Below are 25,252 nucleotides of genomic sequence, written 5' to 3' on the forward strand. Positions count from 1 at the left end.
TACAACATGCGTCCACAGACAGGCTCAAGCAAGCCCATGTTTATCTGAAGGCACAGGCAACCAAAAATAAGTCATTCAGCTTCCATATCATACTAGATATATGTGTCTTGTAGCCAGTCAACACATGTTATTTCTGCCAACATCTGACATCTGGCTTGTGTAGCTGTTGCCACTGTGTTAGGTCTGCTGTAACAAAAGCAGCTACCTCCAACATGTAATTAGCAAATCCGTTAGTGCAATGACCACTCCGCATCATAAACACACACACACACACACATTATTGTCCTCTGGTGGCTTGTCTGTCTGCTGCTCATTTGACTGGAGAAAAACAAGTTCAGGGGATCCACCCCCAGACGTTACCCCAATTTCACACAAGTGCTCAGATAAGTGGAATCAATGCGGTCCACTGTGTCGCTTCCTAAAACATCAGACTCAAAATGCCCTTTGGATTTCAAACTGACTGGCCAGCGGAATTCAAGAGGAAAGGTTTTGAAGTTACTGCCAAAGACGAGACATTTTATCATTGTTTTTTTTTTCTTTTTTAAAGTCTGAAAAAATGTATCTGAATGTATCTAGCCATTGTACTCCCTTTCCTCTACAGTACAACTGTGTTATTATCACGCGAAAGGATAGAAGCTGGAGGACTGTTCCAGAAAGTCTTTCCTGCCCTCTGCTATAACAATTTACAAGAACTCCCCTTTGTACTGGGAGAGCAGAATCATATTCTAGAGACAACGCATAGTTTACAATCAATTGCACGGAGACATCATATCTTAAATGTGTTGTACTTTTGACTTGTGAGTATGCCTGTGATTTATGACATGTTACTATTATTAATTGCTGCTGTAACAGCATAATTTGCCTTTGGGGATGAATAAAGTAATCTATCAATCTAGAAAAAGAGACAACAGGGTGAGGATCTAACAGCCTGGTTGTTCTATCAGTAGTAGCCCACTTGCCGATTAGACCAGTATGTGGAAACACGCTGTATATTCACCATTGGTTTGCGCGCTGCTGGACTTAGTTTCCTGAGATCACCTGGAGAGGTTCTGCCTCCACTCCCAAAGGGCACGTGAGCTGCAGAGCCCTCGCTTTAGCGCCCTGATTGGAGACGACAGTCCGTGGGCTTTGATTCCCTTTGTTCTCCTCGCTTTTTTTGAGGCCTGCTGCACGTTCAGATGGTCAGTTGATTCTGTTGGAATCATTCCCATATCCGCTGGGCATGTGGGAACCATCACAGGTAATTGTTCTCCAGCTGTCAGCTGAGAGAGGCGGCATTTGAGGTCTGCTTCTTTTTATAGAGTTCTTTTTAGTTTCCTAATGTCTGTTTTATAAAGTACATCAGGGGTCTTTGGTTACCTTGCTTTCTGTTCGGCAGTGTCATGACACTCAGCTTCATCAACAAGTAATGGAGGCCTTATGTTTAAACAAAAAAAATCCTTTATTTTCTCCAACAATATATAACAACAAATCAAATCAAATACTGTAACTGGTATTGCCTCTGAGATTGAAGTAGCTTTACAGACACATAAAATATGCTTTTCTATGATGTTTATAGTTCATATACATTCATATACAAGTAAATATGTATTTTGTGTCTTTGCATCTGAAAAAGAAATACAACTGACAGCTTTGACAAACAAAAAAATAAAACCGGGAATAATGCTGGTAAACATTTCTTCGAGCTCTGGAAGGAGCGTCATTGTGGAGGAGACCTCCCTACAGGAGAACATCCAAGCCTCTCAGTGCTACTCATTGCAGAGCTGAGGCTGCTGCTTGACCACCAGAGCACGAGCTCATGTCTAATTCATACAGCACGACAGGCTCCACGCAGCCCCCCCCCCCCCCCCCTGCTAACGCTAACACTAGCTCAGTGGCTCAAGAGGCCTAGACCAGTGGGCCCTGGCTGTGTGTGCTTGGCGTGTGTACAGCATGATATTGGTCATAATGATGAACTAGGCGTCTATATAAAGAAATGGCAGCGTTTTAGAGAACCATTAGGCCCCTGGTGGAGTGGCCCATTTCCAAGGCGGGAAGTTGTACGATGGTCAGTTTGTGATGCAGTAACACATCTAAATACTGTAGGGAGGGTCAGTTCGGACTAGTGTGTGAGCTGTGGTGAAACCATTAAAAGCATGTCTGTGCTGCCAACAGCTAACTACAACAAAAGTTAAACAATATTGTAGATGTACATAAAATAAACTGCTCAAGTGCTATGGTATGTTACTTATGATGAAGTAAGACTACATAATGACACTGATCACACATATAAAACATAAATGCATTGTTGGAAAATGTAATAAGCAATGGCACTTTTCAGTCCAGCTGTAAATGATAGCAATCATGTCCTTGAGAAAGAGAGAGAGAGAGGAAGGGAGGGAGACAACATTAATACTGAGTAGAGATTCATTGTGTGTTGTCTTTGGCTGCTTTGAAATACTGTTTGATTAAGCTCCATTGCAGCGTTGAAATACTGGGCTTAAAGAATGCCCTTGAGGGATGTATGGTGCAGGCCACACAGACAATCTAGCTGTGGCTGTGGAGCATTAGTCACATTTGTGTTTGCAGTAATAAAACTACATTAGCTTTTAAATGGTATCTGTTACTCTGCCAGAGGCTTTATTCCACATAGTAGTGGTCGATTCAAGTACGGAAATTGCCTTGTCAGTCAAGAGTATTGGGGGGGGGGGGGGGGGGATGGGTGGTGAGATCCCAACTTCACGTAATTTATATAAAACCCCTGCTTTCATTACATCTTGTTACCAATTTAGTGTGTCAGTCTACCTTGGGCAGTAAATTGGTGCATTTGTGGTCAGACATGGGGGTTTCCAAACATAAACCAAGCCGAGGGAAGTGGCATGTTTGGCAAAGCTCGACAGTACGTGACCTGGTTTAGAGGAGGGCAGAGGCACCGGGAAAGCATTACGCTACCATTATAAAATTGTACATAAAAAGACCCATAAGTATCGTGATGTTAAAATTCACCAGTCAGAGAAATGCACGCACACACACACACACACACACACACACTCTCTCACAGACACACACACAAACACACACACACACACAGTTTAATCAGCTCTCTGAAGCTCACATCCATTAGACATGCACGGCCCTTGTTCCCACTCTCGCCTGCTTCCATCCCCAGCCGGGTCACCGCATGTTACTGCCCATTGTTTTGGTCGGATCTTCTTGGCAAGAGACTCAGGTTTTTTTGTTGTTTATTTTTTTTTGGTTGTGCCAGCCAATGGCGACACCAACTCTGTCCAAAGACAAGAGCCGACCCAGAGGCCCCCCCCCCAGCGGGGCCCATTGTCGAAGCATGCTTTTCTCAAAACTGTCAAATCGATTCACGCGGCGCGGACCAGGAAGTGCGGTGTCTTTGATGCGCCTCACCCAGGCGGTCAAGTCACGCTCCTGCCGCATAACAAGTCACGCTCCTGCCGCATCACAAGTTAGTTCATTTTGGCCTTTCCAAACACGTAGGAGGGGGAGCACGGCGAGGTGAGGGTGTGGGGGTGTGGGGGGTGGGGGGGTGGGGGTTGCTTTTAGGTGTTACATGTCACCCCCGCATCTTCCACATGGCCACAGTTGGTCCTGCCCCATCCGGAGAACTTGCACTGGTGAATGGTGTCCTCAGTGCCAACGCAGGCCACATCGTCCATCCAAATGAGACCGGTGCCTGCGGGACAGGGAGGGGAGAGCACAGCACAGGGTTAGAGAATGAGAGCCACCTTTCAGCAGCTTAAGCAGAGCGTACCGCACTCGACCACATGCTTTACATAATCATATCTCATTTTTCCACTTCCCGCCTGCCATCGCAATTTTACACGTCATGAAAGGGACATGATTAAAAAGAGGCTATTTATTTTAGTGATCTACTATAACACATATAACATTGTTGGTTGAATACCATACAAACACAACTGCGTTGGACATTATTCATCTCTTGTAACAGTAATAGGTAGGATTTTATTTTGATGCTGAAATACAGAGTGAATATGTGTGAGCATGTCACAGTGCCAGAGGAGTGGTTGAAAGGTTAAAAGTGTTTATTAGTGTGTCTCTCTCGTTTCTCCCCTGGAAAGCCCTAATATGAGTCAGATATCTGGCATAGACATGAAACACTTCAATGACTCCCCAAACAACCCTCTCTCTCTTTCTCTTGCACTCCCTTCTTTCCCTCTCTCCCAACCCTCTCTCTCTCTCTACCCTTGTCCTTCCTCTGACATTTGTGCAGGCACCATACAGGGCAGCCAAGTACCACCCAAGAGGACCTCTGGCAGAGGGGTTCCCACTGAAAGTGTCTTTACTGCCTTTATTAATTATCTAACACATTAGATTCTAACAAAACCACCCATCTCTCCATCTCTCTCTCTTCCTCTCTCTCTCTCTCACACACACACACACACACACACACACACACACACACACACACACACACACACAGACCTTGTTTTGAGCAAGGCCAGAAATGATTTCCAGGCACGACGAAACGATCCCAGCTCTTGACAGCTTAATGAATTGGTTGTGTTCGGTCCACTGTACAAAGCACTGTCCAAATCCTCTTTTAAGGTGCCACCATTCTTTTATGAGGCAGAATAAATCAGTGGTTTTACTTTGCCATCTTTTTATAACTCGTTATCTTTCGCAAGCATTCGAAGGATGTAAGCACTCTACTCTAAAGTTATGACTTGGGGTGTGAAGGTTGAAGCTGTCTTCTTAAAAATTCAATTTTCGTGCTTTTTGAGAGGCTGGTTAAGAGACTGGTTAGGAGGTTGCCTTTCATAAGGATTCAAAAGGAGGTCACTATACTCTCCCTCAGTCCAAGAGCACACATTTAGGTAAAGGGAAAGTTTCATTGGCTCTGATGGATTTTCCTTCTATGGATTTTCTAACGCCAGGGTTCCAAAGTTCAGTGACCTATATTAAAGAGTCACAGCTTAAGGCTGACAAATACAAAAAATGTCTAGGGGTCAAAACATGCCAGATATCATATAATGTACAGTATTGTTTTTTTTTTTAGAGTGTTTGTGTGTAGAACACTTTAGACTGTAATTCATCTCATAATGTGAACATTGCCAAAACACTCTCACAGCGTTCCAAAGTCCAAAGTGAAAACAACCCTATCAAGAGAGCACGTCAGAACATGAAGAGGACTTCATATCAATCCTGCGTATATGTACAAATATTCCCCATGGCTGATTACAAAACATCCTGAGAGGCCTTTCCAGGCTGTTAAGGCTTACTCATGCTCCACCAGGCGTCCATGTACAGTACGCAAGCATCTCTCACAAGCTAAGAGCTTAAAACGAATGTGTTGAAAACAACACAACTTGTGTTGTTTTCAACACATCTCTATGTCCAGATAGGGACAACAACGTTTGTGTTGTTTCCTTTTTTTATTTGTTACACAATATGTGTTGAAAATAACACAGCTTGCGTTGAAAACAACACAACTTGCATTGTTTTTAACACATCTCTGTGTCCAGATAGGGACAACACATTAGTTTTAGGAGTGTGAGAGCTTGCAGATGTGCAGCGGCGTTCAACCCCACCACCACCACCACCACCACCACCCAGTAGGGCTATTAGCGGTCCGCTGCGGGTCCAAGCGTCCACGCACAGATTTGAAGAAAGACCACAGAGAGCTGACCAGACCAGTCCCGAGGCCAACCCTCTGCACAAGTATGAGTCATCCCCGCGTGGAAGGAGGTCAAGTTGGAGAGCCGCGTGCCCTGGGGCTACTTTGGGGCTCCAATACGGGATCAACCGTGGATCTTTTGAGGAACACTCTGTTTTGCATGCTGCCTCATGCAAATGTGTTTTAAAGCACAATAAGTATGCAATGACTTTTAATATAGCAGTCCAACAGCTGCAGGATATTAATATATCCCATATTTTCTGTGACGAATACATTTTTTTCTTTTATAGACAACATGTTTACCAAAACCCATTCACAGGATTACGTGTTGCTTGTAATAACAATTTTTCAAAGATATTTGCGCATTATCATCCATGATTAATATCACAAATCACGGCGCACTGACACTCATGAGGACTGCATGTGTGGAGTTGAGGTCTGACTCAAAGCAGCTCGCGGACAAACATCTTCACAGCAGCGCGGAAAATGGCAGTGTCGGTGTCACGTGTTCAAAGCACAGATGTTTACTTGAGTCTGATACGAGATTAATGACATTTTCATTTTTTAAAAGTATGTTGATACATTTTCAGTTTTTCATATTTACTTCATATTTGTTGAGGCTCAAAACAATTGATGTGTTTTAGTGATGACATTGTTTTAAACAAAACACCATTCTTTAAACAAAACACCAATGGGCTTCATACGTGATTTCAGAGCAAAACAAATAACTGCTTATTTTAGCTCAGCTCTCTCAATACTAAACTCTCCCAAGAATTTGGTGGTCAGTTTAGCAAACTGCAAAGGACACTTTGACAGATACTATAATAAATCATTATATATAGTCTTTTCTAAACAAGACATAATGTAAAGAATTTCTGTAGCTGAAAGTAGGCTAAGTTATGGTGGTGGACAACCAGATTCATGTTACCATAGAGACTGTTTTGATGGCATCTGGCCTCCCTGGGCCATCCCTATAAACTCATATTCATCTCCAAAAGTGATCCAACACAGCGGGCTGTAAAATACCTCCTAAAAGCACAATGGAGAAAACAAATGGTCTCAAGCATGTCCAAGGTCCATAAATGCGGACTGATCACTCTATTGGATCTGACCTTTAGAGCTGGTCATTATGGGATGCAGATGGAGATGAAAGGACAGACCTGCCTCTCCTGGTTACATTACCACAGAACCAGGAGCAGTGTTGACATATTATTATTATTATTATTATTATTATTATTATTATTATTATTAAACATTATTATTTGTTCAGTAAACAGATACATATAGAACTGGTTTCCTTCTATTACTAGATACAGTAACTACTCCAGTTGATATGTGTCCATGCTCTCTGTAAGATGATGGAACTGTGTCAAACTGACCTCATCAGTTTATACTGACAGTGATAAATATTATGGGGGAAAAAAACTTGGAAGATCATTTGGGAGGACAACTCGAGAATACCAACGCAATCCCCCAGACAAACAACGCAAAGACAATATAAGTGATGAAATATGTCACTAACATGATGTATCAGGGAATCAGCATTTGAACAGACTCACCCTGGCCGAAGCGTCCGGTCTTGTGGACCTCTTTGGCTCCGCGGAAGCCCAGCATCCTGCACACCACGTCTCCGTCCTTCTTATCCCAGACGTCGTCGCACACGGTGCCCCAGCGTCGCTCGTGGAACACCTCCACCCGGCCCTCGTGAAGACCCGAGCCGTTCACCAGCCTGACCAGCGTCGCCTCCACTGCATCACACACACACATGCACACACACACACACACACACACACACACACACACACACACACACACATGCACACACACACGCACACACACACACACATGCACACACACACGCACACACACACACACACACACACACACAAAAACACACACACACACAAAAACACACACACACACACATGCACACACACACACACACACACACACACACACACACACATGCACACACACACGCACACACACACACAAAAACACACACACACAAAAAAGCACACACACACACACACACACAAATTAGTCAAGCTGTGAACACTTTCATCCAAGTGACTTATCGTGAAAGCCCATCCCGGGACCAATGTAGCAGTTGTGAAATAAGCATCCAAAGTTGTCCAGTTTGAGACGTCAGCTCATACCTCATAGGCCGAGTATGCGAGACGCTGAGCCTTTTACAAAGGCGTTTATAGCTTTGCTAATGTGTCCAAGTGAAAGAAGATTTCAAAGTTTGGATGGACTGGGCCTTTTCCCTAAAGAGCTTAAAAAGCATGGAGCTGGAGAGCTAAATGGGAAATAAATGTGTTGGAGTGGAAGCTAATTACTGGTAGAAGCTAAAAAGCATTTAGTGTCCGAGGAGCTGGATGGACTGTCCTATGGCAGGTGTCTTCTAATTACATCTGAACAAGTAACAGGTGACAGTAAAAATAAATAATCAGAGAAATTTCCCAACAGCAAGTACTGTGATGGGGTCATCACTGCAATCATTTCAAGATGTGCCTTTTACTCTGTGCCCTAAATGATAAATTATTTAATAAGTCCAATCTCTCTCTCACTCCCTTAGTTCATCTTGTGCTCTCTCTCTCTCTCCCTCTCTCTCTCTCTTCTCATTCCCGCAACACAGCATAAGTGAGCAACAACATGTGATATCTATTTAGTCAGGGAGTTGAGGCTTCCATCTTCCATGATCTACCTGCTTGCTGACGTCTTGGGGAGTTGTCTGTCAGAGATTAACATCCGTCATTGGCCCTCACGTGTGTCAGATAAGAGGGAGGTGTCAATAATGATGGCTACCTTTTAGCTGGACAGCACTCCCATCACTAGATGGCTTCGGTCCGTGCCATATGGCGATATTAATTCGCCGCTGTGATAGATGTAAATCTCCAAGACGGGCCTCGGAAGAGTGCAGGAACATCCTGCAAATGCATTGCAGATGCTGGCCCACGCTTGGCCTGAGGAAGGCGTCCAATCGGGAACTGATTAGAAACACATGTCCTAATACAGACAAACAGGGACGTTTCCAGCCTGCTCTCTCTCTCTCGCTCTCCCTCTCTCGCTCTCTCTCTCCCTCTCTCCCTCCCTCCCTTTCTTTCTCCCTCTCGTCAGAGTTTATCCCAGTTACAGCCTAGAGAAAGAAATTCTGTGCTGTGAAAAGGGGGCTCAGGAGTGGGTCTGGGTTGTTTGTGCATGTGTTCGTGTGTACGCGTGTGGGTTTGTGTGTACGCGCGTGCTTGTGCATGTCAATTAGTGTTTATGTCTACAATGTTAAGACTGTGAGTGTGGAAGTGCTTGTATGTTCCTGTGTGTGTGTGTGTTTGTGTGTGTGTGTGTGTGTGTGTGTGTGTGTGTGTGTGTGTGTGTGTGTGTGTGTGTGTGTGTGTGTGTGGGCATGTGTATGCATGCGTGTGTTTCATCATCTTGCACGGTCAAGGACAGGACCAAAATTGTACAGCTGACGGCTACAAGCCTCTGTGACTAACGGGTTGCATTTGTGCAGGGCTTAGACTGTTCGTGCAGAATCACTGACATGAAATATTTCCTTTAGGAAATTCGCCTTCACAAACTGCACATGGAATCAAGCCTGGCTGCTTTACCTATTTCTGAAGCATGTACAAGGTTACGGATATTATGGTTATGTGGATATTACCTTTAGCTGGGCTAAAAAAAAACAGGTCAACACAATGCACTGGGACATGCTAAAGAGCGTGCGGATGTGGTTTAGTGCTAGGCCTATACCCCAACGCTCACTAATGTTCTTTCCTGTGACCAGTCAAACAAATCAGCCATTTGATATGGATGTGAAAAACGACTTTAGAAAAAGAAGGGAAATGAGATTTTGTAAGTAAATACTTGACAAAGACCGACTGGCCAAGAACTTCACGTTCGGCTAATGTAACGGCTTAAAGCACAATGTACTCATATCCCACAAACCAGTTTATCAACTGCCAACCTAGCCTCCAAGGGAGGTTGTCATTCGTACAGCATCACGCTCCTAATGGACTACTTAACTCTTTCACTCTACCGACTACCTCCATTTTCTCTGCAAAACGATATGGTTTACATTAAGGCCGCATGGTTGAATGTCCATGTCAAAGAGCGGAGCACGGAGTGTGTTATGTGTCTCCTGGTATCTCTGGCCCCTGTGGGTCACTCCCACGGGGACCTGCGTGTGTGTGTGTGTGTGTGTGTGTGTGTGTGAGGTTTTGGCTCCTTAAGATGTATATCAGTGGCCTGGGCGTGCCAGTACTCCATTAGTGGACATCACAGGGGCCCAGGTGCGGCGCTACGTCCCTCTGCGTGCACGTATTAGTACTGGACCGCGTTCGCATCGGACGCATCTGGACTGTTACAAGGACGGCTTGAGCGGGGGAGTGCTGGCGTCACTGTCGTGTTTGTGTGGTCTGTCCCCCCCCCCCGCCTCATTCGTACTACGTACTGTTCCCACGGCAGCAAATCAAATGCAAACACACCTCCCCCTAACCCCATGTGGCCAAGGGCATGATGGGTAACACGGCCAGGAGGAAATGCCTCACGTCTACGGGAAGTCACTCTATACTCCCCTTGTCACGTACGCGTGTAATATCCAAATCCAGAGAGCACGTTCTGTGTTTCCTCAGAGGTGTCTGTATTAGCTTGGTTCACATGACGTTGTGCGGAGTGGATGTTGAGCAATCCGCCAGGACATCTAGTTGATGTTGATAATCTAGGACAAAGTGCTTTGCACTCACACACTGAGATTTAATGCGTCAACTCTTATCTAGACGTAGTGTTGCTGATAATATCAATAGTTAATAAGCACATCCAATGCACTAGTGAAGCTGACAGACGCACTTTGTCAAAAGGAGGTTTCTTACCAGGAGATGAATAGATCAAGAATATTGGAAGTCCTGAGCTTGTTGGAATGGTGAGTTAACCCTGTTTTTGTGGAGTGCTAACCCAAGAAAACATGTTTTTGCGGGTGAAGACCTCTTAAAGCCAGCAAATTCCTGCGTGCAACTTAACCGAATCCGACTAATTGTCCAGACAAAGTAATGAAAAGCAGAAATCGAAACATGTTCCAAAACCCCCAGTGATGTCACCTCTCCTGTTTCACAACTCCCAACGTGTGAGATTTCCTTAAGAGCGAGGGCCAACTCTCTTCCTCCCGTGGGAGACGGCTCGGTAAACCAGCGCTGTCAATACCTTGCAAAACACTCCCTCAACTCATCTCAAGGTTTGGCAGACAGATCGAGGTGAACTGGCCCACATTGCTCAGAGTCAGCAAAAGCAAGAGCGGTCCTAGTCCTAGAGGACCAAGAGTCCCCTGTGTTCCTGTTTGGGGTTCAAGTGTGAATACTAACAGCATGTGCATCTGTCTCAAAGGCAGACCAGTAAATGCACACCCACAGCTTACGGTAACACAGGCACTTTGGTAAACTGAAGCACATGACTGCACTGGGGACTCATGTCGAGCTGGTTGTACAACAGTCTTTCTCTTTTTTTTCCTGGAGAGATTTTTTTTTCATGACCCTTTGAAAGTGCTTTAACTCCAAACCAGACGTCCATCCCCTATTCCTCGCCTTCACACATGAGAGTGTGTGAGAACTGTGTGAGGAGTGTGTGAGATGGGGTGTGGAAACACACAGGTCAGGCCTCGTGCCCCACTCTGACCCCACGATTACACACTGGTTCAGATTGAAGGCAACGAGCCCTTGGGGAGAGACGTGTGGAGGTATCAGAGTTGGTGGGCATGTTTGTGGACACTACCCACAGAGACCTGCATGGACACGGCACCGCACATCTGACCACACTGTATGTGCCATCCCCCATGTCCGCCACACCAGTTGGGTGAGAGAGAGAGAGATAGGCATATTTGTCATGCCAATAAAGCACTTTTGAATAGAGAGAGAGAGAGAGAGAGAGAGATAGGCAGATTTGTCATGCCAATAAAGCACTTTTGAATAGAGAGAGAGAGCGAGAGAGAGAGAGAGAGAGAGAGAGATAGGCAGATTTGTCATGCCAATAAAGCACTTTTGAATAGAGAGAGAGAGGGAGGGAGAGAGAGAGAGAGAGGGAGAGAGAGGGAGGAAAAGAGAGAGGGAGAGAGAGAGAGAGATCCCTGTGTGATGTAATCAATGTCAGACTGAGACAAAGACAGAGACAATGATGAATGGACTAAGCAGACAGCAGTGGTGACAGAGCAAGCCGGCCTACATCAAGGCGGTTGGACCGCGAAATCCCTGCGTGGAATCCCACAAACCTCATTCGTTTACATGAACCTCTTCTTCACACTTATGGAACCAATTTCACATGAGAGAGAGAGAGATAGAGAGAGAGAGAGAGAGAGAGAGAGAGAGAGAAAACTCCACAGCAAAACAAAATAAAATGAAAAAAGGCCCCACCCTCCTCAATCCTCTTAATTGAGTGGGCCTCTAAGTCACAGCCCACGGCCTCTCTCCCCGTGTACCTAAGTAAAGGGCGAAATCCGTTTCAGATGTTTGGAGCTGTCACTTTGACAGAACCCCATTCCAACTCTCATCAGGCCCAAAATGAGCTCTAATGATGTCATCGAGAAAAAATAATATTTCCCGCTCGGGGGGAAAAAACTGCGGTTTTGGGTTTGTTTTCTTTCCTTGCCTGAGAGTACATTGTGGTTTTATTGAAATGGCGTACCTGCCAGAGGGTAGAGGAGGGTGGCACAGAACCCTTTGATTTCACAAAAGGAACACTAACTGCACAAACACTGAGCGGAGAGAGCTCAGGGATTGCATTTGCGGAAAGTGATGATCTCAAACTTTAATCAGTGTTCTATGCGACCACTAAGCCTTCCCCATTAGACGCTGAGAACTCTGAGAAAACCTCAAAGCTTCCAACATGGCCATTGCAGCACATGAATGAGGAGCTGTGCGAGACCGAGGCCAAAGCCGAGGCCGAGGACAGGGGAAAGGTGCCTGGTGCGCTGTCGAACCTGAAACGTGTGTTTGGAGTCGGTCATGTTTTTACAAAGGGCCTCGAGGCGCAGCTTTTACTTGGTCGTAAAGTCACTAGACTGAAATGTACAGGTGATTTGCCTCTTGTTTTGCTTTTGAAATTTACTGGGGTGCTGGACGGAACCACTCACATCGTGGCCAAGATGAACAAATTCCAAAATGCAATAGCTCATCCAGGAGGAAACTAATGGTGTTTTTTTACATGTAAATGTTTTGGAGGTATTCGTAGACACGACTCTGAAAGAACACATGACACAGCAGACTTATGAGTGTAGTGAGACCTACATTCAGAATTTTTAGCATCAGAATCAGCATTTGCATTCCATCCACTTTTTGGGAACTTTTAAAAGAAGAGACACATTATACAACAAGAACGGTTAGAGAACCTTCTCAGTTGATTTGTTTAACATTTTGTTCAGAACCTATAGACCCTTTCAATCTCTTCCTAGAGGGTTTCCACTTAAAAATTTTCAAAACCAACACAGCCACTTTGAAATGAAAATGAATCAAACTACTGCATAATGTTCTACAAAGGGCTAACATTAAAACTTGTATTCTCAAGTTGTGTTTGTCCACAAGTTACAATTACCTCAATGTTGTTAACTGTGCCACCGGAAATGCCCCAGGAACACACATCGATGAATATCATTCAATGTCATGTATGCTGTGGCATTCAAATGTACTTACAGTGGAGCTCTCACAAACATGCAGCATCGGCAGTGGTAGTGTAGTGGTTAAGGAGCTGGGACAATGTGATCCCTTGTAATATAGCTGACATATGTAAGTCACTTTGGTCAAGAAGTGTCTGCTAAATGTAATGTAATGTACTGTAATGGAATGTAATGATGAAATGGAATGTAATGATGAAATGGAATGTAATGATGTAATGGAATGGTACCTGTTCTCTCCCCTGCTCTGTCGCCTCGGTCTCCTTTGTCCCCCTTGGGCCCCCGCTCTCCCCTCTGACCTGTGAGGGAAGAAAAAACACCGTCAGCACGGTGGGCGACGACAGACGGCGGAGAACTGGCATGCACAATTGGACGGAACAACACGAGGACCAGCAGCACCACCCCACACACCTTGACATACCGCACCCTTGGGGACCAGCAGCACCACCCCACACACCTTGACATACCGCACCCTTGGGGACCAGCAGCACCCCCCCACACACCTTGACATACCGCACCCTTGGGGAGCAGCAGCAGCACCACACACCTTGACATACCGCACCCTTGGGGACCAGCAGCACCACCCCACACACCTTGACATACCGCACCCTTGGGGACCAGCAGCAGCACCTCCCCCACACACCTTGACATACCGCACCCTTGGGGACCAGCAGCAGCACCCCCCACACACCTTGACATACCGCACCCTTGGGGACCAGCAGCACCCCCCCACACACCTTGACATACCGCACCCTTGGGGAGCAGCAGCAGCACCTCCCACACACCTTGACATACCGCACCCTTGGGGACCTAGGGGAACGTAGGGGAAGGTGCAAGGGTGTGGGGTGGAGAATTAAAGGCCACCCTCTGTCAGTGGGGGTCTGTGGTTTTTAACCAGTTGCCAATGATGGTATAGCGACAGCAGAGAAACAGAGGTGGGTCTAATCACTGGCTTTACAGGGTATAATAGCTCTAAAATGAAGCCCTTCCTCTGGAGAGAACAAAGTGAGAGAGACCAGACTACTGTAGATCCTATTATTATGCATTAACCTACAGCTTTATATACCATTCATGCTCTCTAATCTGCAAGATGTGCAGACTTGAACCAGATTGGCCACACTCAAGAAAATAGTATTTTCCTGTTTAAACTGGTACTTCTGGTTTCAAAGCAGGACAATTCTATATATTCTGAGCACATTAGCAGAGTAAAGTTAGAAGTTGTGAAGCTTACTGTATATGTCTGAAATCTGATATTAATAACTATAGTGTGTTTCTCTGTCACAGCAGAGACTTGCAGACTTTTATGTTTATTTACTGTTGCTCAGCTTACTGTTTGAAGTGGGTCCTCCATCTGAATGCTGTTTAGTGCATTTTGCGAAGCAACATTCGCAAATGTCAGTTTCAATGCACTAATTCAAGACTTTACTGAAACTCTAGGGAATATGGTGTCTTAAGAAAGCACAGGCTTACAATAACTACTGTTACGCTCTTTTGCATATCCATGATGTCATTAAACAGAGTTCAGCTCATGAAATCCGATAGTGGCCTGTTCTACTTATTTGCCTGAAAGTCATCTCTACGTAAGACTTCCCACAGAATGGTCAGTGATCTTTATATAGCAGTGACCCAGCATAATAGTACGGTACATTAGCCTTGTAAACACAGCCTTAATGAAAATGTCTTGTTTATTGGAAATCCCCTTTACGTGAAGGTCATGGAGAATATAGTTCAGGGCTGGGGTGTCTGTGGGGTCCTACAATGTGAAAAGTGGGCCTGAACAAAACTGCGTTCATAGTTTTGTTGAACCTTTTATTTTTTAACTTCTCTCTGCACTGTGTCCTGTTTTTACTTACGTTTTACACAGCGGCCCAACTCCTTTGAAAACAGGCTTGTACATATTATGTATTTCAGATGTTATATTGAATCACTTGTCGACAGTGATGACTATCTTCTATTGTTTGTGGATGAGGTCATAGCTCATCCTTAATGGATGAGAGAATTCATAACTTTCTCATTTCTGGTAACTTGGCCTACAAGAAAAACTTCCATTGTGTTTGGCTGCAAAAAAAAAAAAAAAGAAGGTAAAAACCTTTCAAATAAAGGGTACATCTATTAATTCTGTGAAATGGCGTGTCTGGGTTTATTCTGAGGAATGCACACCACCACCCAGCCTGTGGGAACAGCAGCAGTAGCTCTGCCAGCCTGGACCACCTCCCAGCAGACCCACGCCCTGCCAGCCCACCTCCGTCACACCCTGACAGACAGCTCTAAACCACATCAGTGGCCTCCGCGCCACCTCCGAGGCCTTCACATCTGCTACTGTGCTAAGGCTGCAGTACATAAAGGGATTTCGCCCCTGTTGAGAAAACAAGGAAGTCATTATTGTGCGTTAGCGGTGTTTTACCGCGTCCTCCCTCTTCCAGAATCACAGGACAGTATCCAGGGACAGTGGCACCCAAACGTGACCACTAAATGGCGGTCTGGTCGGTTTCTTGGGCTGACCACATCCGCAGGCACAAAAGCGACTTGCACCAGCTGGCCATGGCGTCCAGGCTCTGAACCGAGAGCAGGAGCAGGGAGTGGACGAGCTATTCGGAGGTGCTAGTTACAAGCCTCTCAAGGTCTCAAGTTCCCCTCATTGGTCTCCCTAGCAACGCTCTCTCTCTCTCTTTTTTACAGCAGAGCAGCGTGTCTTTGATGTTTTTGTTGTCCTATTTGCTTAACCCCCCCCCCCCCCCCACCCCGCCCCAATCTCCATTTCAGTGTGTTTAGGGTCCAGGGCTGGACAACTGCGAGTCTGGGCAGTCTCTCCGTGCATATTATTGTTTTTGGCTCGGTGGAGTTTGGAGGGTTGGACGCGGGACAGTTGGGCCTAACCAAACAGATCCCCAACAGCTGCTTGTTTAGCAAACTCAAGGTCTGTGAAAACAGAATGGGTCTATTGTTGAGGGTCATGTCCTATAATGCTCCTATGTGTGTGTGTGTGTGTGTGTGTGTGTGTGTGTATGTGTGTGTGTGTGTGTGAGTAAGTGTGAGGGAGAGATATGGAGAGAGAGAGAGAGAGAGAAAAAGAGGAAGAAAGAAAGAAGGCAAGAAAGAGAGAACGAGAGTCTGGGGTATTGGGAGTATTGGATGACAAAAACTAGACTTGTGTTCCAATAAACACCCTGCCTGAATTCCCGAGCCTCCCATGTGCCGTTGGAATGGGGCTGTGTTGTTGTTGTTGTTGTGTGTGGGGTGGGCTTGAGGCTCAGGGGGTCAGCCAGAAGGATGGAGGTCTGTGGCCGGGAAGGGTCACTGTGAGTATGTCCAAAGAAGCAAAACAAACTAGGGCTATTGCACACCGGGGATGAGGCGCAAAATCACTGAGAAATCGTACGTTATGAGTCATCCAAGTCTGTTGAGGAAATGTCAGTTAACCTTTACAGTGCTGGTTGACAAACAGACTTTGTCAGCGATTTTTTCGAAGTGAATAAAATAGATGTTACACATTCACAGGGCCAATATCTGCATGCTATGTGTATGATACTCACAACTCACAAGTGAGTTAAATTCCTAACATGTGTAAAGGCCTTGGACATTAGTCACAGGGAGTCGGAGAATGGGAGAGAGGGAGAGAGAGAGGCAGTGATGGAGAGAGAGAGAGAGGGAGAGAGAGAGAGAGAGGGAGAGAGTGATAGAGAGAGCTATGAGAGGGAGAGAGAGAGGCAGTGATGGAGAGAGCTATGAGAGAGAGAGAGAGAGAGTGATGGAGAGAGCTATGACAGAGAAGGAGAGAGAGAGGCAGTGATGGAGAGAGCTATGAGAGGGAGAGAGAGAGAGATGGAGAGAGCTATGAGAGAGAGGGAGAGAGAGAGGCAGTGATGGAGAGAGCTATGAGAGGGAGAGAGAGAGAGAGTGATGGAGAGAGCTATGAGAGGGAGAGAGAGAGAGAGGCAGTGATGGAGAGAGCTATGAGAGAGAGAGGGAGAGAGAGAGTGATGGAGAGAGCTATGAGAGAGAGGGAGAGAGTGATGGAGAGAGCTATGAGAGAGAGGGAGAGAGAGATGGAGAGAGCTATGAGAGAGAGGGAGAGAGAGAGGCAGTGATGGAGAGAGCTATGAGAGGGAGAGAGAGAGAGAGTGATGGAGAGAGCTATGAGAGGGAGAGAGAGAGAGAGGCAGTGATGGAGAGAGCTATGAGAGAGAGAGGGAGAGAGAGAGTGATGGAGAGAGCTATGAGAGAGAGGGAGAGAGTGATGGAGAGAGCTGGGAGCGAGTTGATGTGGGCTGCAAAACAGAGAGCGTGGAGCAGAAGACAGCATGGTGGGAGGAAGAGATGGAGCGAGAGCGAGGGACTCCTGGACGCCATTTGTCTGTCAGACGGCGGGGTCCCCTGGCGTCTGGTCCGGCGGGGGGGGGGGGGGGGGGTGCTTCTAGTCGGTTCACTCACAGCGCGCCCACGACGGCTCCCGAATCGGAGAGGGGGCAGCTGCCTGGGACGCCTCTGGAGCTTCGGGTGAGCGACGGCCGCACACGGCTCGGGTGGCTCAGGGGCCGCGTCCCCCGGTGACAAAAGGGTTTGTCTTGGGTGTGTGTGTGTGTGTGTGTGTGTGTGTGTGTGTGTGTGTGTGTGTGTGTGTGTGTGTCTCTGTGTGTGTGTGTGTGTGTGTGTGTGTGTGTGTGTGTGTGTCTCTGTGTGTGTGTGTGTGTCTCTGTGTGTGTGTGTGTGTGTGTGTGTGTGTGTGTCTCTGTGTGTGTGTGTGTGTGTGTGTGTGTGTGTCTCTGTGTGTGTGTGTCTCTGTGTGTGTGTGTGTGGGGGGGGGTTAATCAGACGTACCTTTGGGCCCCTCCAGCCCCATATCTCCTTTCTGGCCGTCGACGCCGTCCAGGCCGCCGGCTCCCTTCAGCCCCCGGGGACCCTGGACGCCCTTTTCTCCCTCAACGCCTGACAAGAAACACACACACGCACGCCATGGGGATTTGCCTTCCAACAGCCCCTTTCTAACAAATGGCGAAGGGGAAGGAAATCTGGCATCAATTTACCACAATGAAAACATTTTCTACCTTATCAGGAATTTGGGAGTGGAGTACTGTTCTCATGCAAATGCACTGTCAGATGCCCCCCCCCCCCCCCCCACTCTGACCCCCCCCCCCCAAAACATGAAACAGTTGAGACAGTGGGAGTTTCTCTGCTTCCCAGCTTTGTCATCAGCAGATAAAACGCCCTCGCGGGATGCTATATACACGACAGGTCAAGTGTGCTAAAGTTAACCCATACATTTAGTGCACAGTGCCCATAAGCAGATGTGTGTGTGTGTGTGTCTGATCTACAGATCCTTATGGCAGGGCAGTGAGCGGTCAAGTGTAATAAAGGTGGGAGAGGCTCCTCGGGAGCAGAAGGCCCATGCAGTGTGAGTCAGTTATCTGGACCCTGCGTTGTACTGGGAGGCTAAGTGTTTGGATTATATGCACCACATGTAGCCTGTGCAGAATCAGTCATTGTAACAAATGAAAACATGGTATTGTGATGCTTGGATGCAAATGGACATCCATGGACGGAAAGGACAAGCATATATCAAATGGAATTAAAGTAAAGGGGAAAAAAAGCAAACCTCTTAGTCCACTCAGGCCAGGTGGACCGACTGGGCCCAGAGCGCCGTCGTCACCTTTATCTCCTTTTGGTCCTTTTGGGCCTGAGGACAGTGACAGGACAAGGAAGAGATCCATACCATACCATAACATCAGAACCATTTCAGTTTATTGTAAAAAAAAATGAAATGAAATGAAATGCTTAAGAAATGTTTCTATATGTCTGTACATCTAGATCTAGATGTGGACAAAAAGCAGAGACTTTTACATGTCTGCTTTCAATAGAATACAATAGAATCTTATAATAGTATTTCATGCCATTTCATGCCAAGTCATTTATAATAGAGCGTTGGATGAATGACTTAGCATTGGAAATTTGAAGGCACTCTGTCATGCAAAGCTAAAGTGTTCCTAGACCTCATTTGATCTTGGCAAAACATTTTAACAATGTTAGTCTCTTACATTTCCTGAGATATGTTGTTTTGAAGTGAGTCTGGGCAACATTTACTGAGAATGAGTCTGACTGTCAGCTTCAATCAAATCACTGTGAGACTCATCTCCCACACAGTCCGTTTACCTCAGCGTAGGATGCTCTATTCAAGTTTGATGCCGTTGACTCATTTTGCAACAAAGAACAAATGTTGATTCAGTACTCACAAGCAAGACAGGGGCCTGTTTTATGTGACAGCTAGTTTAGAAATAAATAAAAGAGGATAGTTTGTGAGTCAATCAAAGCTTATTGCATGGATGAAATGAACTGTGCAATGTAAACATCTGTGGCTATCCTGGAAGTGTGACGTGCGGGGTGCCTCGAGTTCTGGAACTGAGGCACAGCTCAGCTGACGCCTCCCTTAAAAGCGAATAAAATGTCTTTTCTCTGAGTTTTCTTTATGGGTGAATGTATTTTATAGCCTTCCCCACAGGGGAGTACATGTACATTCAGATGACTTCCCATAGCTAATAACCTGCTCTTAACGGGTCACCACTTCAAAGCTCCGAGACTTTGCGAAGCGCCCTTTAAAGTGGAGAGAGAGCTTGTTGCAGGTCCTGTCGGTGGAGTGCAGACCCATGTCCTGAGAACCGTGCGGTGTCCATTAAAGACTCGCGGAATGTACAGCAGGGCTGGGGTCAAGACTGAAGGTTGAGTGGAAAGAGTAGTCCATCTGGGGGGCCCAGAGCTTTAAGCAGCTGGGGTTAATTGGTGGTTTGTTTTAGTGGAATCAGGGGTTATGGTCTGACCCTCTCCTCTGGCCCCTAGGGTCATTCATTAATTACACTGGAACTTTTCTGAGAAAGAAAAATAATAAACAAACCCAGTTAGCCAGCTAAAACTGAGTGGGTCTTTCCCATGTATGCAAAAACTGGACCAATGACTTGTGTTTCAAGTACCAGCTCTTGCGGGCCTGTTAGAATTGGCAAGGGATCTTAAAAGTTAATACTATTTCCTTCCTTGAAGAGAGCGGTTTTTGTGAAATGAGGAAACACTGTCGTGTGTTCCCTTCTGATGTCAGGCCAGGAGCCAGCTAGTTGAGGTGGGAACGGAAGTTGGCAATACAGCCATGGCCTTTCCAGAACATTCTAGGCTTGTTGTTTTATTGTTTTCTATCAACGTAGGATCACATGAGCAAGGTTAATACTTCCTTGAGAGGATGTGGTAGATCTAATACTTTGATTTAGTTTCCTGGCTGATTTGCTACTGACTGGAAATCAGAAATAGACACAGGCTTTTGCTGCGCAACACTTCTAGGTACATATGTACTCTGTTACTGTAAAAGTTCCATGATCACAAGTTTCCAGCATTAAGCCCTCCAAATATGACACACACACACACACACACACACACGCACACACAAACACACACACACACACACACACACCCACACACACACACACACACACACACACACACACACACACACACACACACGCAAACAAACACACATCCATGTGAATAATTTAACATTTCAGTAATTGCACTCGTTTCTTTTTTTGCTTTGTTGGCTGGTGCCAGAAACACGAATGGAAACTAAACACAAGCAGCAAGGCGCTGAGACACGGAAAGACACAATGCCAGCCGGCCGCCGCCGCAGCGCACAGCGATCGCGAGTGTGAGGTGCACAGCTTTCCTGGCTCCACCGGCCCTTAATGACATACAAATGTGTGTTTCGCACTGGAACTAATGACAGAGGGCTCCGAGTTCTCAAAGGCGAGCTTCTCGAGGCTGCTCAAAACAATCGTTTCCAGGCCGGACTCAGCCTCATCCCACCCATATATAAAGCAGATATTGAATACGATGCATAATTAGACATGGCTCCTTTTATATCCTCTCTTACGTTTTTGCCCTAACCACAAGCTGGCTGCCAGCATTCTCATCATGACGTAACTCGCTATTTTGAAGACATTTTGTGTGCATGTGTCAGATTTTGTTACTTAAAATACATTTGTGGTACATAACTGTTGGGCCAATCAAATATTCCACTTAAAGTAAGTACTTTGTGTGCAATCTGTCGCTATGGTAAACTATTAAATCTGCATAGTATAGGTATTGTACTATAATGTATGCCTTGTTAGTTGTCATGGCTACATTGTTTATATGTATAGTAGAAGAGGGTCATGTAAATCTGTAATGCCATTTGTGTTATGTATCTTACAGCTATTACTGAATGCAGGCTCTTAAGTTTTATCACAAACTACTATAAAAGTATACTTTAATCTTTTGGTACGGTATGTCCTCAATACTAATTTCAAGTCTTAAATTGTTGAGAGTCACCGTAATGTGATATACAGATGTTTTATTTCTCTCAACCACAATTGGAAGGCACTATTTGCTTTCTCATCATCCTCATTTCCTAGTGCGCTTGAGTCCTGACGTTTCTGTTGGAGTTCTGGCAAATATCTGCAAATAACATTATTCAGGAGAAACAAGAGGTAGAGACTAGCTTGTTGATGATCACTGTCTACTGTGTGTTTGAGGCTCTCTGAGACATACCTTCTATGAACGTGATGTTCTTAAGAGCGACCGAGTGCTCCCAGTCCTTGAGCCTCAGGTCCTCCGTGATGACGTTGAGGATCTCCAGCTCGTTCCTCATCTGGTCCTCCAGATGCACCTGCATGACCTTCATGGTCAGCGTGTCGTGCGTCACGTTGCTGATCTGCACCTGCAGGTCCTGGATCTTGGTGCGGTGGACGCTGACCTCGCCGGAGAACGTGTGGTTCACGGCGCCCACCATCCAGCCGATGTCCTCCACGCGCTCCCGCAGCTGGTCCATGCGCAGCGACGTCTCGCGCAGCAGGGCGTCCTGGGCCTGCAGCGAGCTGGCGGCGTGGGCCAGCTGAGCGTCCACGCTTCCGCCGACGCTTCCGTTCCTCGGACCCGACGCGACATCCAGTCGGCGTCCGAGCCGCTCCACGGAGTCGTCCGTCTGGGCCGAGCGCTCCTGCAGGCTGCGGACGTCCCGCTCCAGGCCACGCACCGTGCGGCTCAGCTGCTCCAGCGCCTCCGAGTGGTTCTGGAAGAGGCCCTCCAGCTTCCAGATGTTCTCCAGCAGGTCGCCCTGCGAGGAGAGCTGGCCCAGGGACTCCTGGAGGTCTCGGGAGTGCTCGCCCAGCCTGGTCATGTTCTCCATCAGGGCCTCTTGCTTCTCCGAGGACACCTGAGACCTGGAGACTGGGGGGTGAGAGAGGAGAACGAGAAGCTTAACGGACCATTTCATCTGGGGGTCACACATTGGACCAGAACGTCCGTGTTCTGGCGAACGTAGTCTTTGAAAACACTCATTTGCTATTTTCTGTGCGTTCCAAATCAAGGGCTAATTACCACCATTAGAGTAAATTGATTGTTATACAAAACAAAAGCTCACAGCAGATGTGAAATGTTTAAGCATAAGCAGTGCCAATAGTATGATCATTGTTCCACATGTGAATAGTTTGTTTCTCTTGCTTGTTTGTTTGCTATCACTTTTACAGTTTATGTGTGCATTCACTAAAGGTTCAAATACATCAGGGCCTTCATGTCCTGTTCGACTATTATCCGTCCAGTCTTGTAAACCGAGTCTGCAGAGTTCAGAGTTAAGAATTTCAGGAAAAGGGTCAGAACAATATGACTGAAGTGTGTTCAACAACTGATGTCCCACATGAACTAACTAAAACAAATCCAATACTAAAGCTTAAAACAGAGAAGTATATGTAATCAGAGAGGAAAGGACACTCTGATCCACAGAGAATAGAATGTTAATATTTTTTATTTTTTTCTAATGTTTTTTTTTTTTGCTGTGTTTTCTTCTGCTATGTATGGTTATAATTAAATCCAGTGGTAAAATCACTTAACCAAACTTCTTCCAGTCTCACTGGGAGTTTGGTCTGGGTATACTTTACACATCTTTGTCATTCCTGAAGTTAAATAAAAGTGGAATAAGTGAAACAGGCTAAGTGAGGTAGGCCTCAGAGTGAAGTTATTCAAATGTGGCTTAAAAGTTAAGAAAAGCCTGGAAGATGTTTTGTTGCTCTGTCAAGGTTTATCCCACTATCTGTACTTGGTTTGTGAACAGCTGAGGATAACACAAAATCCCCCTTTCAGCCTGAGTAAGATAGAGAGGGGTGTAGGATTTATAGCCTACTCTGTTGGAACTGGAGTCGCTTGGTTATGGGACAAAATTGGCCCAAGAGATATTTTGAAACCAAATACTGCTCTGTCCCTACAATGACGCAATTGGATCTTATAATTTCAAGACCTTTTTGTCAGAACCTGTAATGTCTGAGAAAGAAAAACTGAATGAATGGAGTGGGATTGAAAATAGCCTGAGCCATATGTTCTAAACCATTCTCAGAGGCAGTAATTCCACCAGTATGTAAAGTCCATTTTGTTATTTTTTTTATTTTTTACTTTAATTCAGTATGCTGTCACAAAATAGGGAGAGTGAGGAAGCAGTTTTTCAAAAACTGAGGAAAAGTTCAGCCCTGTAACCGGAGGAGAAGTTAATTCCAAACAGAACTTGGCTCCTCCATCACACAGATAAGACAAATTGAAATTAATCAAGAAATCACGGCTCGAAAATCTTTGCCTGCATTTAATGTGGCTTTGAAAACTGGCAGCGTTTCGTGCCAAAACCAGCAGGGAAAAAAATCAAAGGGAAACAGATGGATTTATTCCCAGAAGAATAAATTAGTTCAAGGGGGTGGGGAGGGGGCTCTGGACGGAGGTGAAGGTCTGCACTCGCTTACTGTCCAATCAGTCTTCCTGGGAGAGTGGGGAGGGCCTCAGAGGAATCAACCAGGGCTGCACTGACAGACTTCTGCCATATCTACTGGCATAAACCACTGAAGCAGCATGTGTGTGTGTGTGCATGTGTGTGTGTGTGCATGTGTGTATGTGTATGTGTGTGTGTATGTGTGTATGTGTATGTGTGTGTGTGTGTGCATGTGTGTATGTGTATGTGTGTGTGTATGCGTGTGTGCATATGTGTGTGTGTGGGATGGGGGGTACTTAAGTCCTGCATACTCCATTCCCCCACATCCTCCTCAAATGATGTATGGTCATTTCTACAACCGTCAGACTGTGAGAGCGGCCACTCCTCGCCTCGTTTTTTTACGACAGGAGAGTGGGGCTCTGGAGCCGCTTAAAATCGGAACGACGTTCGAGTTTCGCCCGCGCAACCTTGGGTCGGCGTTTTAGAGGCCCGTAGTTTAGCGTACAGTAGGGGGTTGAAGCCGGGGTGGCGCAGATGACGTGTAGGAGGTGCTCAAGAGCATATCCATGTGTGTGTGGAGACAGCGTGTCAGATAAACATCTCTCATCAGCCGTCGCTCAGACGCTGCAAGCGGAGCAGATGGATGGACCGTGTGTGACACATTTCAGCGCTTTTGCACATTGCGTGGGTTTCTGATTCCCTGGATGAGGCCACATTGGAGGCAGTTTGCTCTCTCCTCCCTCAGCCAGTTTGGAGGATGTCACTGTGCTAACTGATCCCTGACACCAGGTGCAAGACAGCTGTGCTTGTGTGTGTGTGAGTTCATGGGTGTGCGTCTACATATTGCACTAGTGTATGTGTATCTGAGAGAAGGAAAGAGCGAGCTTGTGTGTGTGTGTGTGTGTGTGTGTGTGTGTGTGTGTGTGTGTGTGTGTGTGTGTGTGTGGCATAGTGGGTGAGTCTGTAAGAATGTAGGTTATACTCCTTTTTCTGTTACTCCATTCCACATCCCCAACTCATCAATATGGTCCTCATTATCTACCGTGTTTTTTCCTCACAATACACACAACTCTCATCTCTTTCTCTCTTACATTCAAATTCAAAAGAGGCTTTAGTAGCATGACCATAATACTGCATCCTATTGCCAATGCATTTTTTTTTTTTTTTTAAGTATATTTTTTTGGGCTTTCTATGCCTT

General features: G+C 46.0%; 1 protein-coding gene across 1 annotated transcript in view; it reads right to left on the reverse strand.

Moving 5' to 3' along the window:
- Positions 1-1,422: 1,422 nt before the first annotated feature.
- Positions 1,423-25,252, reverse strand: part of scara5 (scavenger receptor class A, member 5 (putative)) — a 51,324-nt gene continuing 27,494 nt past the window's right edge. Inside the window, exons 4-9 of the mRNA XM_076272318.1 lie at positions 21,858-22,535; positions 18,892-18,972; positions 18,117-18,224; positions 13,529-13,597; positions 7,204-7,392; positions 1,423-3,682 (exon numbers count right to left, since the gene is read on the reverse strand). Coding sequence (XP_076128433.1) covers positions 3,549-3,682; positions 7,204-7,392; positions 13,529-13,597; positions 18,117-18,224; positions 18,892-18,972; positions 21,858-22,535 — 1,259 coding nt within the window. The 3' untranslated portion in view covers positions 1,423-3,548. The remainder of the gene's footprint in view (positions 3,683-7,203; positions 7,393-13,528; positions 13,598-18,116; positions 18,225-18,891; positions 18,973-21,857; positions 22,536-25,252) is intronic.

The sequence above is a fragment of the Alosa pseudoharengus genome, unplaced genomic scaffold (genome assembly GCF_046254945.1).
Source record: "Alosa pseudoharengus isolate Yale_2024_CS ecotype anadromous, Long Island Sound unplaced genomic scaffold, YU_APseudo_1.1 YU_APseudo_1.1_scf_7, whole genome shotgun sequence".
NCBI lineage: Eukaryota > Metazoa > Chordata > Actinopteri > Clupeiformes > Clupeidae > Alosa > Alosa pseudoharengus.